Source organism: Paramisgurnus dabryanus, chromosome 1 (assembly GCF_030506205.2).
Source record: "Paramisgurnus dabryanus chromosome 1, PD_genome_1.1, whole genome shotgun sequence".
Lineage (NCBI taxonomy): Eukaryota > Metazoa > Chordata > Actinopteri > Cypriniformes > Cobitidae > Paramisgurnus > Paramisgurnus dabryanus.
In genome coordinates this window covers 64,166,218-64,183,540 of record NC_133337.1, presented here as the reverse complement: position 1 = coordinate 64,183,540, position 17,323 = coordinate 64,166,218, and the positions used below count along the sequence as shown (strand labels likewise).

The 17,323-nt window shown below is 35.1% G+C and overlaps 1 protein-coding gene across 5 annotated transcripts; it reads right to left on the bottom strand.

Annotated features, from left to right (window-relative positions):
• Nucleotides 1-4,433: 4,433 nt before the first annotated feature.
• On the bottom strand, nucleotides 4,434-15,036 carry csf3a (colony stimulating factor 3 (granulocyte) a). 5 transcript variants are annotated; one of them, XM_073815866.1, is made up of 6 exons: nucleotides 14,768-15,036; nucleotides 13,529-13,713; nucleotides 7,340-7,497; nucleotides 6,665-6,754; nucleotides 6,406-6,552; nucleotides 4,435-5,093 (listed from the first exon to the last, which is right to left on the bottom strand). In XM_073815866.1, exons 3-6 carry the CDS (start codon nucleotides 7,430-7,432, stop codon nucleotides 4,908-4,910), a joined length of 516 nt encoding a protein of 171 aa, XP_073671967.1. In that variant the 5' UTR covers nucleotides 7,433-7,497; nucleotides 13,529-13,713; nucleotides 14,768-15,036; the 3' UTR covers nucleotides 4,435-4,907. The 5 variants fall into 5 exon arrangements, with proteins under 5 accessions (XP_073671965.1, XP_073671967.1, XP_073671968.1 ...); XM_073815867.1 differs by having other exon boundaries at nucleotides 13,529-13,640; XM_073815864.1 differs by lacking the exons at nucleotides 13,529-13,713; nucleotides 14,768-15,036 and adding an exon at nucleotides 7,861-9,910 and having other exon boundaries at nucleotides 4,434-5,093.
• Nucleotides 15,037-17,323: the final 2,287 nt, after the last annotated feature.

The window sequence follows — 17,323 nt, the reverse complement described above, 5'->3', positions numbered from 1 at the left end:
TACTTCAGTTCCTGTTTGACTCAAAAAGTATTTTTGATACACTCCAAAAATAATACAGATGATTACTTAATTTTATGCGTCAGTGTGTAAAATAAAAAATCAAGTTAATCACACACATTTTGGGGCTGTTTCCCAGACATGGTTTAGGTTCATCCAGGACTATGCCTTAGTTATGTTAGGACATTTTTTTACAAACAAACCTTATCAAAAACACTACAGGTGCGCATCTTGGGACAAAACAATGTCACAAATATATGCTAAAATTAGTCAGTACGAGCTGTTTTTAAATTAAAGAAGCTCAAACATGCATTTTAGTTTGGAAAACACTGTTTTTCCCAAACATTATTTCCCCAAATTTTCTAGAAATAATAATGTTGATATCAGCATAATATTGTGTCTTCAACTTAAATATTTGCATTAGTTTGTTTAAAACATGATTTAAGTTGTAATAACTCTATTAACTCACTGAACATTATCCTACATGGTTATAATCAGAAAGCATTTTGGAAATACTTGGAGACTGGTATTCTTTCTTTACAACCTGAGAGTATTTATTTAGTATTGTTTAAACGTCTGTGTAACCAGTGTCCATGATTGAATCTAATATAAAGAGCATCTATTTCGTTGTTAAAAACAATGTTATTTTGTAGTGGGGAGCGAGCAAGGAGCGGAGCAAGTGAAATATAGTCAGAGCGCAGAGCAGGTTTCTATCCAAAGGCCGGATTGATCACTCATTCTAGTTTCGCTCTCACACCACAAGTCTAGGGCATGCACAGGGATATACCTGTAGGCTGCGTGGTAGACGAATCGTGGAGCGGGTTTGCTGAGTGTTGATTTTCCTTTCCGCGCCTATGTTAACAGACACACTGCCTGCAGAATGTGCGCGTATCAGGTGTGGATCAACAACGCAGGCAGTGTGTCCCAGGAGTAAGGCTTCAGTTGAAAATCGCAGGTGTTATGCAGGGTTCATGCCAGAGGCACTAGAGGTGGCAAGTGTGAGTGATTTACATGTTAAGTCAATAAAAAGATGCGATTAGGCATCCTGCGAATTGAGCATTGCCACGGGAAATGCGCAAGTTGAAAAATCTGAACTTTGGCGGATTTCCACACCGCGTTAACCAATTAGGACCTTGCTGTAGTAGTGACGTAATTACAGGAAGCGAGCGGAGTCGCAGAAGCTCCTCACTTGACGTGAATTTCGGCGTGAATGTCTCGTATGACTAGAATTTCAAGGCAAATGAAGACAGTAAACTCAAATGTTCAAGCGTCCAACTACGGGCGAATAGCGCATTTTTGCCGCCTCTACCGCTGCTGGTGTGAATGCACCATTAGGCATGCATTTTAGATTTGAGTGAGTTTGGAGCGATTTCACCAGAGCAAGATGAAATTGTAGGTGAGCGGGGAGCAGAATTGAGCGAAACATGAGCAAGGAGGGGAAATTCTCTCGGAACTCGTATTTGAATTTTTGAGTTTAGTCAGTAGTAAATTCTTTAAATATGAAAACATAGACAGGCTGTGAGTCAGAAGCGGGCGGGATTATGATAATAAACATCGTGTCCAAGTCAACAGGCCTAGGAAGTAAACCGTTGCCTACACTCCGTGTGTTTACGTTGGAAACGATAACTTGCGTTATTGTTTACTTTGGGGTTTGTACCTTTTGCATATCGTAAACATGTACTAATACACACTTAACACCAAAGGAAATGTAAAGTCATGAATTGGACGATAGGTACTCTTTAAAATAATGTGAAAACACAAATTAGAGTATAAGGTTTGTTTTATTTTATTTTAAATTTATTAAAGTGTAGATTGCCTTATTTTTTTACCTTTCTTACTTTCTTTTACAGTGTGGCAACAGATTATTTGTGGTTGTCTTGTGTTTTAGATTCTTAGAGATGAGTTTTCAAAACTTCTGGTGTCTGTGGTGAAACTTAAGGCCATCATGAGAAGAAATGCTGGTTTGTGACTAGTTTTTACTATTTCCTGTTTCGGAACTTTAGGCATTCACACATACTGCTCTGTCCTTATGGTAAGCATTTTTTAATGACATTTTTGGTTATAAACCAAATCATACTTGCAGTATGACTGGAAAATACCAATGTATAATGATCAAACAAAACAATCCCACGCAAAAACAGGGATATAAATAGGACAGCTGTTACACCATATCCTGTGTGTCATGAACATCCTAAAGGACGTTGAGGAATCCCCACAAAGAATACGCGTGTTGCCTTTATCTGTTTACAAGAAAAAAATACTTTCCTATTGATATACATAGTACATAATGCTATTTGTTTGTTATTTCAAGTAGGGATGCTTAACGGTTAATCGTGATTAATCTATAGCAGAATAACAGTTTTTGTTTACATCATATATACAGTCTTGTTCAAAATAATAGCAGTACAATGTGACTAACCAGAATAATCAAGGTTTTTAGTATATTTTTTATTGCTACGTGGCAAAGAAGTTACCAGTAGGTTCAGTAGATTCTCACAAAACAAACAAGACCCAGCATTCATGATATGCACGCTCTTAAGGCTGTGCAATTGGGCAATTAGTTGAAAGGGGTGTGTTCAAAAAAATAGCAGTGTCTACCTTTGACTGTACAAACTCAAAACTATTTTGTACAAACATTTTTTTTCTGGGATTTAGCAATCCTGTGAATCACTAAACTAATATTTAGTTGTATGACCACAGTTTTTTAAAACTGCTTGACATCTGTGTGGCATGGAGTCAACCAACTTGTGGCACCTCTCAGCTGTTATTCCACTCCATGATTCTTTAACAATTCATTCACATTTCTTGGTTTTGCTTCAGAAACAGCATTTTTGATATCAACCCACAAGTTCTCAATTGGATTAAGGTCTGAAGATTGGGCTGGCCACTCCATAACATTAATTTTGTTGGTTTGGAACCAAGACTTTGCCCGTTTACTAGTGTGTTTTGGGTCATTGTCTTGTTGAAACAACCATTTCAAGGGCATGTCCTCTTCAGCATAGGGCAACATGACCTCTTCAAGTATTTTAACATATGCAAACTGATCCATGATCCCTGGTATGCGATAAATAGGCCCAACACCATAGTAGGAGAAACATGCCCATATCATGCTCCATGCTTCACTGTCTTCACTGTGTACTGTGGCTTGAATTCAGAGTTTGGGGGTCGTCTCACAAACTGCCTGTGGCCCTTGGACCCAAAAAGAACAATTTTACTCTCATCAGTCCACAAAATGTTCCTCCATTTCTCTTTAGGCCAGTTGATGTGTTCTTTGGCAAATTGTAACCTCTTCTGCACATGCCTTTTTTTAACAGAGGGACTTTGCGGGGGATTCTTGAAAATAGATTAGCTTCACACAGACGTCTTCTAACTGTCACAGTACTTACAGGTAACTCCAGACTGTCTTTGATCATCCTGGAGGTGATCATTGGCTGAGCCTTTGCCATTCTGATTATTCTTCTATCCATTTTGATGGTTGTCTTCCGTTTTCTTCCACGTCTCTCTGGTTTTGCTCTCCATTTTAAGGCATTGGAGATCATTTTAGCTGAACAGCCTATCATTTTTTGCACCTCTTTATAGGTTTTCCCCTCTCCAATCAACTTTTTAATCAAAGTACGCTGTTCTTCTGAACAATGTCTTGAATGACCCATTTTCCTCAGCTTTCAAATGCATGTTCAACAAGTGTTGGCTTCATCCTTAAATAGGGGCCACCTGATTCACACCTGTTTCTTCACAAAATTGATGACCTCAGTGATTGAATGCCACACTGCTATTTTTTTGAACACACCCCTTTCAACTAATTCAACTACTTGCCCAATTGCACAGCCTTAAGAGCGTGCATATCATGAATGCTGGGTCTCATTTGTTTTCTGAGAATCTACTGAACCTACTGGTAACTTGTTTGCCACGTGGCAATAAAATAATATACTAAAAACCTTGATTATTCTGGTTTGTCACATTGTACTGCTATTATTTTGAACAAGACTGTATGTGTGTAAACTGTGTATAATAACTTTGTATAAATAAATGTACACACATGCATGTATATATTTTAGAAATGTTTACATGTGTATATACATTTGTATATTTATGTATCATTTATATTATATATAAATATAAATGCTTAATATATAAATATTTTTTTCTTAAAATTATACATGCATGTGTGCATATTTATATATACGTATTTATTATACACAGTTTACACACATATGATGTAAACAAAAAAATGTATTCTGCTATAGATTAATCGTGATAAATCGTTAAGCATCCCTAATTTCAAGTGGAGCAGATATCCCAGTATTTTCCCGTGAGAGGAATTAAAAATATATTCTAATAAATAGAAAAACTTATCATTACACCATTTACCCTCAGAATTGCTTTCTCAGAGTTAAGTTCATTTAAAAAAAAACTCTGGATATTTATATTTTTCATTTATTTCATTATTTCAACAGAATTTAATGCACATCTCGAAACATTTAGCTTTTTTAACAGTACCTAAATAAATACACAGTCAATGAAATAAATAAATAAATAAATAAATAAATAGATAAACAGTTTGTGGATAAAACAGACCATCTAAAATTTTGTTCATGGGTAAGAAAAACATTATCATGAGATACATAAACATTAGCTAGTTCTCACAGAGATCAGATGATCTAATGTCCAACTTATGATACATAGTCATATGCTCAAAAAAAATCATCAACAAAAATTGCATGACACTTATGGTTTCCTTTCAGAAGTAGCAAAAATATCTGTCTCATGTTAATAAATACATTACTTAAATAAATAAATAAAATACATACTGCCAGCAGTAAACATATTACTGGGTACATTATTGAGCCTCTGCATTTACACAGGGCTGTACTGCGTTTAAGTTCTCCGAGCAGGATGAGGGGGAGATTGTCTCAGGAAAAAGCCAAGATGCTGCGAAGGACATCGTTGCTGAACTTCTGCAGCTGCTGCAGGGTCAGGTGTGCAGCTACCTCTGCCTTGAATTCAGATGTCAGTTTTTTGGCCAGGTCCTGGACGGATGTCTGTATCTGATCATCTAGTAAATGCAATGAGCGCTCGAATCCAGCTTCGTTCTGCAACTGTGGGAAACAGACATAAGTACCATGTTTAAGATATAGTTCCCTTTCAGTTGAAAAAACGTTGGGTTGTTTTAAACCTGGATTTGGTAAAACATAGACAATAGCCTTGATAATGTCCATATTTGACCTAACCATGACCTTTTTTAAGAGTGTATGAATTTTGGTATTTTATTGCATATTATTTCTACCTTCATAAAATAAAACATTAAATTGCAATTGTGCATCCTGTTTGGATTTTAGTAAGTTTGGTTTTAAAATCAATTTATTGATTATTAATTTCTTTTTTGTTGTCACACAACCCTGATAAGTATACAAGAGATAAAACCCTGATCCAGTCATGCTATGCTATCCAAATACACTGATACTGTAATGGGTCCCATAAGATGCCATATTTGTCAACTAAAAATAAAATAAATATGGCAAATAACATCTAAAAGTTCACTTAAATAGCTAAGTGAGAGAAAACAAGAAGCTGCACCTTCGCTATTCATACCGTTACAGTCTGAATGTGCTATGGGAGCTACAGACAGGCTACGCAATACGACACCGACCACAATTTAAATTTAGCAATGACACCAAACTTTAAAATAAACTCATTGCATAACAGGCTAACGCTCAAACCAAGAAAAATCAATGAGATCTCTTTTAATACCTCACTTACTTTCTCTAGACAGCATTTACCATAGTCTGCAATCAAAAGTGAAATGTTATGCTACCCATATCAATTTTAAGCTTAATACTTCATACTGCATGCCAACAATGTGTATTAATTTAGTGACCTCAAAATGTATATATTTGAATTTCAAATCAATGTAATGTTATTGCATGTCTCTGTCTGAGATACCACATCAGAGTTTAAAACAAATTGGTTAAATTGACCCAGAAAATATCAATTCGGTTTATATTTGATTTAACAATGGGTTAAAAGAAACAGCCTTTTGGGTTAAAAGATCCCAGCATATATTAAATTACAAAACAACGGGTTGGGTTTGTCCCTTTTTGGGTTGAGAAACACAGCATTGTTTAGATTGACCTCTTTATGGGGCGGTTTCCCGGACAGGGATTAGCTTTATCCAGGACTAGGCCTTAGTTTAATTAGGAAATATAACTAGTTTTAACAAACATGCCTTACTTAAAACATTACCTGTGTGAATTTTGAGGTAACACAAAGGGCACTGGTGTATTTTAAGATATGTCAATGCAAGTTGGTTTCAGTTTGGACAGCTCTTAAAAATGTTTTAGTCTAGGACTAGTCTAATCCCTGTCCGGGAAACCGCCCCTATAAGTTTAGTAGACAGTCACTATGCTTTACCTTGTTAATTAGGATCAGAAGGTCTTCAATTCCAGCTTGAAGCTCGGCAACCTGCTGTATTTTTTGAAGTTTGTTGGCTTTACGGATCTCTGTCAGGAGATTCAGATGTAGCTTCAGTCCTTCGAATATGTGATCAAGACAAGTTTCCTGTGAAAGAAAAAAAATGATGTTATTTAATAATGTCTTGAAATTGTGGCATCATAAAGTCAACAAAGCAATAATTGTCACCATGTAATCTAATGAACTGAATGAAACTTACCAGGGAGATGCTCTCAAGAACGGGGGCGGAAGGAACAAACTCTTCCTTCAGGTGCTGGAGCTCCTTATCTGAACTGCCCAGATTTAGATTCTGGAAGAGATAAAGCGTTCAACATGTTTTAACATGACATGACATTCCTGAACTAACATGCCAGAGAGCTATGGAAATTTGCCTATAGCCTACTAGTAGATTTCAAAACACCAGATTTTTTTTCATATTTGAATCATGCTTTAATGTTCTTATTCCAAGCTGACTTAAAGAAATGTACAGATATAAAATTTCATATACATTTTCTGTGTTTGAGAACTGAACCCATGAATTCAGCAATGTTAGCAACATGTTCTAATGGTTGAAATAGAAAAAGCCCATAATGCTTCAATCAATGACAGATCCCTTTTATACACATATACATTTATAAATACATTGATTGACTGATGCCAAATGTTGAACGTGTCTTAAATCTCAAAGATCACCCTTATCTTTAATCACCGGACTACACAAACCACAAGAAAATATGCATGCATTTTTATAAAATAAAATATCAAATGATGTAATATTTTTGGTGGAACCAAAAGTGAATGTTTTAAAATTAATAGATTCAAAGATCTACAATAAACATGCAGTTTTCTCAATGTCTAAGTAGGTTGTGGTCCTACAGCACACACATCTACTCACTGAATTGTTTATCCAGGATGCATGAGCTTTAGGAATGTCTTCTAGAATTTTGCTGATTAAACTGTGAGCTTGTTCAAGAGTATCCATGTCCATGGTATTCTGCTTGTCAGGGAGAGGAGCTGATCCCACTGTTCCCAGTAATGTGACCAATAGAGCAGCTAAAGGGGGAGAGAGGGAGGGAGGGTGAGAGAGAGAGATGAGAGACGATAAGAGGTGCGTAAGACTATGACGCACTGCTCACACACATGGCTTGAACTCTTACATGTGCTTACATCATGACTGGACAGCTTGATAAATGCAAATAAATGCAATACAAAAATTTAAGTGCTATAAAAGTTGCATGATGCTGCTTAAGTTTGCTTTATTGTGTTCTTGAAATATTCAACTATAATATACACATAACTTAAAATAATATGTTATACACACAAACAAACCTTAAAAATGATTAGGCTACTTTGTATCATTAACACCATATAATTGTTCAAATTATCAATATAAAACAAAATATAAAAAAAACTTACCCTGGTAGAAATTCATACTAACAACAGCAACCAAAAAATCTAAATGCACAAAGTCAACAAACTACAGGAGTAACAAAGCCCCATCATGTTGAGCATTTATACATCCTCCAGGGGAAATTCCTCTTAACACTGACGTCGGCTCAAATAGTGATTGCAAATGCATAAATGCTTATACAGGACTTAAAAAAACCTTACATTAATAAATCACTAATAGAAAAGTTACTTTCATCTACATCATTTAAATATGTCAATCAAAGTTTTATTACATTAAATAAGCTTTAAACAACTTACCAATTTAAACCTTAAACCATTTAATTTAAGTTATTAAGTGCCAGTAAATGAATAGATAAATTCTCTGATCATTTTAATGTACTACAGCAAGTGAAGTGAAATGCACCTTAACTTTGTCCGGAAAAAAATCACTAACATACCATAGGATAAAACTATTATGTTATGATACATATTTACATTTACGTATTTGGCAGATGCTTTCATTTAAACAAGCATAGTTATAAAAATATCAATAATAATTTTATAATATAATATATAAAAAGTAATAATCAATATTATATTATATTATATTATAATACACATTGTAAAAAGGGAAAGTTGGACCTACTTAAACAAATTACTTGAATTGGTAACACCTAATTTTTTTTTTTACTTTTTAACTTAAAGTGAGAACATGTAAGATGAAAAATATACTTTTTTTAAGGAATTACCAATTAAATTTTTGTAACCATATATCATGATATGATATATCACATATATCATATTCTATCATATAGTACAAGCATTTTGAGCTTTGATATTGTCTGGCTGTCTACATTTAAAATGTTCAATTTACTTAGTTCAATATTTCATGTTTGAAGGCAAGAGACAGTATTGTTCTGATTTCAGTATTGTTCTCTTTGTGTTTCCCATGGATATTTTTTTTTTAAATTGTTATGTTATGTACAATTTTTAGTTTGCACTCCCAGGTAGTCAAGATAAAATAATGATTAATGATGAGGCATTGGTTTACTATCTCCTCTGTATTTAGAGGAGGGTTAAATGAAATGTGCTCATGGTTAAATTGCTGTCACCTCAACTTCCTCTGTCCAAATTTCTGTTGTGCAATCACGGTTTGAAAACAACTGGAATTTCACCAAGCACTGGATTACACTGATCATTACACAATGCAACACTGAACCTGATCATTTTTCTGGAATGTTAAAGAAAATTCCTTGAGTAAACCGTTGTACGCTTGTTGATAAAATTATTTATTAATTAACAAATAATTTCTGTTCAAACTTGAGAGCGTGTTGATTCATTTTCATTTTATACCACAGGGCTGTTGAATGCTTTATTCTGATTGGTTGAGAAATGGTCCATGGGTGTTGATTATTTTTCAATAACTGCACACCTAACCTTTAAAATGTCTTAACAATAGGCACCAGAGCAATATTTTTGGTAAATGTGGTATAAGCGAAATAATTGACTCCGGTCCTTTGAATTATTAGAAAATAATGCACAACCAGATGACCTTCAGATAGATAGATAGATAGATAGATAGATAGATAGATAGATAGATAGATAGATAGATAGATAGATAGATAGATAGATAGATAGATAGACAAGATCAATATTTGCTTACTGAATTTGATTTGTAATGAGTCAGAGAAAATTCTGTGATGTTTAACTCATTATTTCCTACTCATCATCATCCGATGTCATCATGACACCACATTCATGGTAAATGTGGGTTATAGATTGTTGTGTAATAACAGAGACAGAGTTTCCTTCAAAGGAAGTGGAGGGGCAGAGTGTCAGAAAAGAAAGAGGGGAAAAGGGGAAGAATAATTTCAATGGAAACAAGCAGTATCATGTGTGTGAAATAAAGTGATATAAAAATGACTTCACCATCACATGTAAACACACATCATAAAGTCTCTAATTTTACTGCAAAGTGAAAGTGGTACAGAGATAGAGGAAATTGATGTTTTTAATTTCAGTGTGATTCCACGAAACACTTAAGCCTTTTGTAATTATTACACACCTCATTAATATATATATATATATATATATATATATATATATATATATATATATATATATATATATATATATATATATATATATATATATATATATATATATATGATCTCTCTCTTTTTTTGTGGGTTTGTGTCACACTTTTAGGGGTTTTACCAACAAACCCCACTATAGGTGTCATTGGTTTAATGCATACCCTTCACTCTTAAAAAAAATGGTTCTATATACAGTAGTACTAAATAAGGGTTCTTCAGCTTGTAACAATAGCAGCACCCTTTTTGGTACTATATAGAACCCTTTTTTAGATGGTGCTACATAGAACCACAGTGGTGCTATAAAGAACCCTTTCATTTATCAGCCGTCAGGAGGATTATTTTTGTTTATATATTTTTATTTATTTATAGCACTTTATAAGGTTTAACAGTTTAAAAACAGAACTTCAAGACATCAGAAAAATACTTTTATTTTCACTTTTTCATTACATGAGGTGTCATACAAACATACGTGCATTAAAATCACAAACAAAATAAATATGAATTATTATGCAAATATAACAAATCACTACTCAAATGAGATATGGATGTTAAATAACTGCTTGAATATTAAATAAATTAGCATGAAAATTTGGCAAAGACTGTAAAAATACTGTAAAAATAAAAGTCAATAGGATTGTGTCAATGTTTGTAGAAGCTAACAAAAAAGTCCATATTTTGTTTGCTGGATCATTGTACAGTACATACTCTATGACTCATTATCCAATGTTCTTTGTTTTGTGGCAGTGACGTTGAACATTTAGTCAGATAAAAGTAAGATAAGAGATGGTCTGCTATTGTCATGTTGATCTTGAGACACAGGCTGTGATAGATTCCCATCACTTTGCAGTGGTCATCATTTGGTGGACTGTACAAGGTTGAGCATCAGGCCAATCAAGATTTGGATCTGTCGGTCATGGGTGAAAGGATAAGACATGGAGACAAAAAGTTAATATTAGCCTGAAGTTTGCTTACATACTGTATGTAAAACATGACTTCACAAAAGTTTTAATATGATTCTGCTCAAGCTACCTGTTTTGTTAGAAAATATGTGAATGGTTGGTGAAAGATTTATTCATAAACCACTGTTATCAAGCAATGGCCGACCTGCAGCTATCCAACTTTTTAGAGCTACACTCATGATCCACCTACAACATAACACAAATAATAAAAAGTAATTCTGCTATTACAGTAAATGTGCCACAAGAACACACACACAAAGCTTACCTGCTTTAAAGGGAATGAAGCTTACAGTATAAAGTTGACCTGTTTTAAAAGAAATAAAATACCATAAAAACACACAAAACTAAAATTTTCATAATGTTTTAAACAGTAAATGATGATTGTTTTACTCTCTTACCTGTTTATGTTGTTAGTCTGCAGGTGGTTCAGCAGAACTGATGATTCAGGGCTTTTACAGGTGAAAATAATCAGGAGGCAGCTTGAAAATAACTGACTAAATTTAAAATCAAAAAAGTCGGGAACAGAGGAACCCTTTTGCAAAGACAAAGAACCATTTCAGCCAAAAAAGGGTTCTTCAGTAAGCTATGGTTCTATATAGAACCTTTAAGAAAAACCAGAGTGTTGTTAATTAAATTACTGTCACTGCATTTTTACTACTGCTAGTTTGTCAAGATTTTTGTAGGTTTATAATAGGATATTAGTGTTATGATAATATAATAATGAATAGTAAAGTAAAATGTAACAGAATGACTGCCACTACATCATTCCGACCATCAGACGGCCTTGAAATATTAAATAGACATTCTTAGAGTTTATAAACAACATATAGTTTGTTAAGATTTTTTAGGTTAGAATAGGCAATTAGTGTCATAAATGTAAAACAAATTGGGCCCCGTGACATTTTAAAAAATGACTCTCACTACATCATTATGTTTTCAAAATAGTGATGAAATATGTAAACTACCTTCGGAGAGCTTTCAAACGATATATAGTTTGACACAATTAGATAAGAATTCACATGGAAAATATTGAAGTATAGAAATGCAGGCGGCCCGCTGGCGGGACAGTGATATAGCAGGATGTACATTTTTAAAGGTTCACTTTTTTATAAATGAATAAATTATTCTCGCTACATATATATTTTTTAAACTGTTAAATATGTAATCTAGCCTCTTCAACCCTGAGGACCCTGTCCCGGGTCCAAAATTTCGTATTTTGACTTAATATAAAAGATTCTTTTAATCTTTAATGCTCCGTCATGGACCCCAGTAACACATATGAGATACTGTTTGAAAGCTTAGAGTCTCTACTTTCTGCAGATATGCATCACTTTGACATATCTTTTACTGTAAGAAAGTTATTTACACTTAATTTACACTATCACCCCCCCGATATTTTTTGATATCATATAATATTCACATATTTTATATATTTTTTAAAAATGACAAACATGGGCAAGTCTTATATCAAATGAAAGCTCTCACTCTTAGTTTTTTGTTCTAATATCAACACATATCCAACAATCATCGAATGAATAATAAGGTAAAAAATGGTCTTTTGTAAACATATGTGAAACTTGAGTGTGAACTGCCTCAGATAGCACATATAGCCACAAATGATACACCATCTTTTATTTTAGGTCCTACTCTAAACAATGAGTCCATTCACAGCATTTTCTTTGGTTGTTTGCATAATTAATCCCTAGCTTTTTATTATATGTGCAAAACAAAAAATTAATATTTTTATGAAAAATGTATTTCCGCACCCTTCAGTAAAATAAGAATATCTTTTGAATGCGACATGATAAAGAGTTCATTCTTTTTTTGGGGTGTTAACTGTCTGCTGCTGCTAACAACCAGAACTGTCTGCAGTCTGCTAGAGCATCCAGAACCAGAGTTATACACTATCAAAGACAGTGTTTACAACATAAAAAAATAAAATTTGGTGTTTCATCATATGAAAAACAACATAAATAACAATATTTGTCACAAACAGCAGCTTTTTATGTAACTTCAAAGGGTTTTCTTTAAAATGATATAAAGAAATTGCATTTATTCCACTGTATGTGGTTATGGTAGCACTTCAAATGTTTTTTGGCAGAAATTGTACACCATAAGCGTATTATTCCTCCCATCAGTTGGAGTAAAATAACTTTTGCATATATTATGATAGAGAAAAAATTCCTTTTTCCTCTGTAAGCTGACAATTGCTGGAATCAAACAAAACTATCTGCAGGGACCTGAGATACCCAGGACCAGAGTTATATACTTTCAAATAAAAACTTTAGAAAAAAAACATAAAAAGCGCCTATTTATTTTTGTGTTTATTAGAGGCCTGACATCACATACAACCATGTTTAGCACTTTCAACAGTGTTTTATGTAATTTCAAAGGGTTTCCTGTAAAATGATACCAAACTTTTGTATGTAAACCTCTGCATGTGGGTATGGGAAGCTTTTGAAATTGGGTAGGCCAAATCCAGGCGAAAATCCCCAAAATAGCTTCAGGGTGGAAGAAGCTAGAGTCTTTTCAATGATATATGGCATTCTTTTCCATTACGGGGTACAACTCAGCTTTTCTCACTTCGTTTGCTTTTTCACTACGGTTTAGTATTGCTTCAGAGTGGGTGGGATTATATACTTATCGTTTACTGCCGTGACATCATTACAGGTTCTGTCAAAACACCCATGATGTCAGTCGCCGTGCTGCATCCATGACGCTCTTTAAGCCTAGACACTTACTGGATGTGGAGCTGCGGGCAAAGTTACAAAAATGTGACTATAAGTGCTTAAATGAGCTGTGTGGATGGGGCGTGACGACAGAACCTGTCATGTGAGAGAGAGAGAGAGAGGTAGTGAAAAACATGGTGTGCAAAAAATCTATTTGTGGTGGTCAAGACTTGTACTATGATGATGAGTGTTGAGCTTAACCTCTAAAGATCTTTGAAGATTTTAATTGCCTGCCTGTTTAATTTTCTCTGAGTGTTCACCGAGCAGAAATCAATCTCTATAATAAGACACCTGAACATGTTTCACTTCAATGAATTTCATTTTCAATCATTTAAAATGTGTGTGAAACTGAATTTAGTATTTTTGCAATTTGGAGATGGTATTTTCCCTTTCAATCGGACAGAATAATAGCTGCCAGTAGGCCTTCCCAATATGACTACAGTAGACTAAGAGGGACTTTGGTTGTAAACAAAGCTTTTAAAAAGCGTGCTTTGTTTGCCAGTGTGCACACACAAGTGGCTGATGCATTAGCAGTACAATAGGAATCTTTGGGGGACAGGGGGAACAATTTATATGGTTTTAACAAAATAGTATACATATGTTGTGTTATAGTTTAGTATCAACCAAGAGAAGTGATTATAATGGAAAATATACTTAATAACAAGAATTAAAATGTGAAAAACGGCTTAATATTCTATGGGCAGTTTCCCGGACAGGGAATAGACTATTTCTAGACTAAAATAAATGTAAGAGCTGTCAAAACTTAAAACATCTTGCACTGACATTTCTCAAAATAGACGAGTGTCCTTTGTTTTGCCTGAAGTAATGTTTTTAGTAAGGCATGTTTGTTAAATCTAGTTATATTTCCTAATTAAACTAAGGCCTAGTCCTGGTTTAAAGTAATCCCTGTATGGGAAACCACTCCAAATGATTTACATGCTGGAGCTTTGAGTGCATGTTTGCAATGTTGAACTGCCTTTGCAGCCTCCCTTTACACTCTGTTTTCTTTTTTGTCGAAACATTGTTTTTTATTTTTGTCTAAAAAAATTTGCCGAGACCGAGAGCAAATCATTACCGACAGAAATACAAAAACCAACTACCAAATTACTATGTCAGCATCTCAAAAACTGAGGTTATGCAATGAATCTACCTGTTAATGCAACAAGCTTCGGAAAACTGTCGTCTCCGCCCTTCAAAGAGTGGACACAGATTGTGAGAGATGCTGCGGAGCGGGCATGAAATCACGAAGTGGATTACCGGAAACCGGGATCTTTAGCAAGCAGTAACAGAAAGATTTGACCGGGAGCGGTGGTTGGTGAGGGGCACCTCAACCGATTAGGGCAGCGCGGCTCTTCTTGTGCACGGCTCTGGGCAACAATTGTGTGGGGGTTTTTTTTGTTTGTTTTTTGCCCTGCCATCTATTTCGACCGCCTCCGCCTGAAACAGCGGTAATATTGCCACCTTGTGGACCCACCAATTAGTGCTTAATTCCACACTGGGATAGGCAGCTTTTTATATGGGTTAAAACACTGGTGTAGTCTTCTTGGTAACATGGACAATAAATCAATATCAGTAGCTATCTGCAAGTTTTTATTTTTGATAAATTGTTGGCATATTAATTCTTCAGACTGATAAGTATCTAACACACTGTTGTTTTCACAAATGTACTGTAACTGCCATCATAATTAAATGGATTAAAAATAGCTCATCGGTTTATGTCCTAATTTAATAAGGGCACAGGTTTCATTTTGCATTTACATTTTAATACTGTGTATACAGCAATTGAAATGTAATTTTGCCCCAGTGTTATTTTTTGTCCCCTGCTCTTGTGAGATGATCAACAGGACAAAATAATCAGGAACTCAATAATCAAGATGACATGCTGGTGAAATCTTCAGTCACCATTTTAAAAGTTGTCTTATCACTGATGTTTTTTTTAAGAAACCCCAAATGTAATATTTTTTGTGAATTTATGTAATGATGCTGTTTATACGTAGAAGGCACTGTTGTTTATGGATTTATAAAAAGCCACAAGATTTTAAATATCTTTTCAAAGTATCATAATATTGAAGGACAATTGGAACAAAACTGCCCATTGAAACATACTGCTTTCACAAATACATGAATTATAGCATGCTTGCACACAAAGATTACATTGTACAGTAAACATTCAGAGCACGTAAACTTTCAGTGCACCAAAAAAGTTGTCACATTGTACATTGTTGTTATTGTTTCATGTTCAATAAAGAGACTTGTGAAGGGTCGAACACTGACTGTTTTTATTCAACTCCCTTCATCCAGCTACAATGCTGTAAAGTGAACTCTTTCCGCATTTCCTCACTCCCTGTCATCCCCATCCTATGTTAGCTCGTTGGTGCCCTCTATTGGCTGACCTATATTGTAACATCTCCCTTCACATAACAAAGGAAGGTTCTTGAAATTAAAGAAGATAACACAACCAAAGGTAATCCAAAAACCCATTATACAGATTAACATGTTGAACAAAACTATCTGTTATTCTGTGAATGGCTAATGAGTAGTTCAGTAAGCATAACTTTTTTCTTTTTCTTTTTTTTTTTTTTTTTTTTTTTACATAACATAGTCTTTAGAGTATCTAGCAGGCATTTTGATGTTGGACCTGGTTCTTGTGTGTTTTAGAACTGGGATTGTGGGTGGTTCAGTAGCTTCATTGTTTGTTATTTGCTGTGCGGTGCTCTCTGAAGACTCTCCTGTTCCCCAGTAGTCATCATTTACGGTGGGGTGGGCAGCTGGTAAGGTGACTTTGAGCTGTTCAGGCACGGGACGAATGTCTTTTCTGTTGCGACGGTATTTCTTGCCTTTGACTAGCAGTATGTATGACCGGTCGCTGAGCTGATCAATGCATATGCCAAGCGCCCATGTACTGGTTGGGTTCTTGGGGTTAAGATGGGGTTAAGAAGGATCCGTACTGCCTGCCCTTGAATTATGCTTGGCATGTCACGTGCTGTTTTGTCATAGCGTTGCTTCACTGCTGCTTGCTTGGCTATTTTTCTTGTGACAACATCTTGCACCACTTTAGGTTGTAGAAGGGCCTCTCCAGTAGGCAGTGTGGTGCGTGTTCTCCTTGACATGAGCCTTTGAATTGGAGAGCTATCGAGGCCTTCTGTTGGGGTGTTTCTCCATGCAAGAACAGCTTTCCAGAGGTCTCCTCCTTCCAAAGCGGACTTTTTTATCAGTGTTTTTGCTATTTTTACAGCTGACTCTGCTTTACCAGTGCTCTGACTGTGATATGGTGATGATGTGACATGGTTAAAGTCCCATTCCTCTGCAAATACTTGAAAGTCCATGCCACTAAATGGCGGTCCGTTGTCTGTGAAAACCTCAAGGGGAATGCCATGTCTGCTGAACTGTCTTTTACAGCATTCAATGACTGTGGACGATGTGTAATCTGGAACTCTGTCTATCTCCCAGTAGTCAGAATGGTAATCCACCATAATTAGGAAGATGGAGTTGTTTGCATTAAATAGATCCATTCCTATTTTAGACCATGGAAGGTGAGGTATTTTGTGTGAAATCAATGTTTCTTTTTGCTGTTTCACATGAATAGTGTTGCAAGTGGCACAACTGCTGACAAAGTTTTTGATTTCATCCGTGATGCCAGGCCAGAAAACTGCCTCACGAGCCTTTCTCAGGCTAGCCTCAATTCCAGAATGTCCAGTGTGGATTT

Excerpts from the sequence above, each read along its gene's own strand:
- csf3a (XM_073815864.1), bottom strand. Across the intron at positions 6,755-7,339 it reads CATCCTGGATAAACAATTCA|AATCTAAATCTGGGCAGTTC; the intron begins GTGAGTAGATGT and ends TATCTCTTCCAG. Across the intron at positions 6,553-6,664 it reads TTCTTGAGAGCATCTCCCTG|GAAACTTGTCTTGATCACAT; the intron begins GTAAGTTTCATT and ends TTTCTTTCACAG.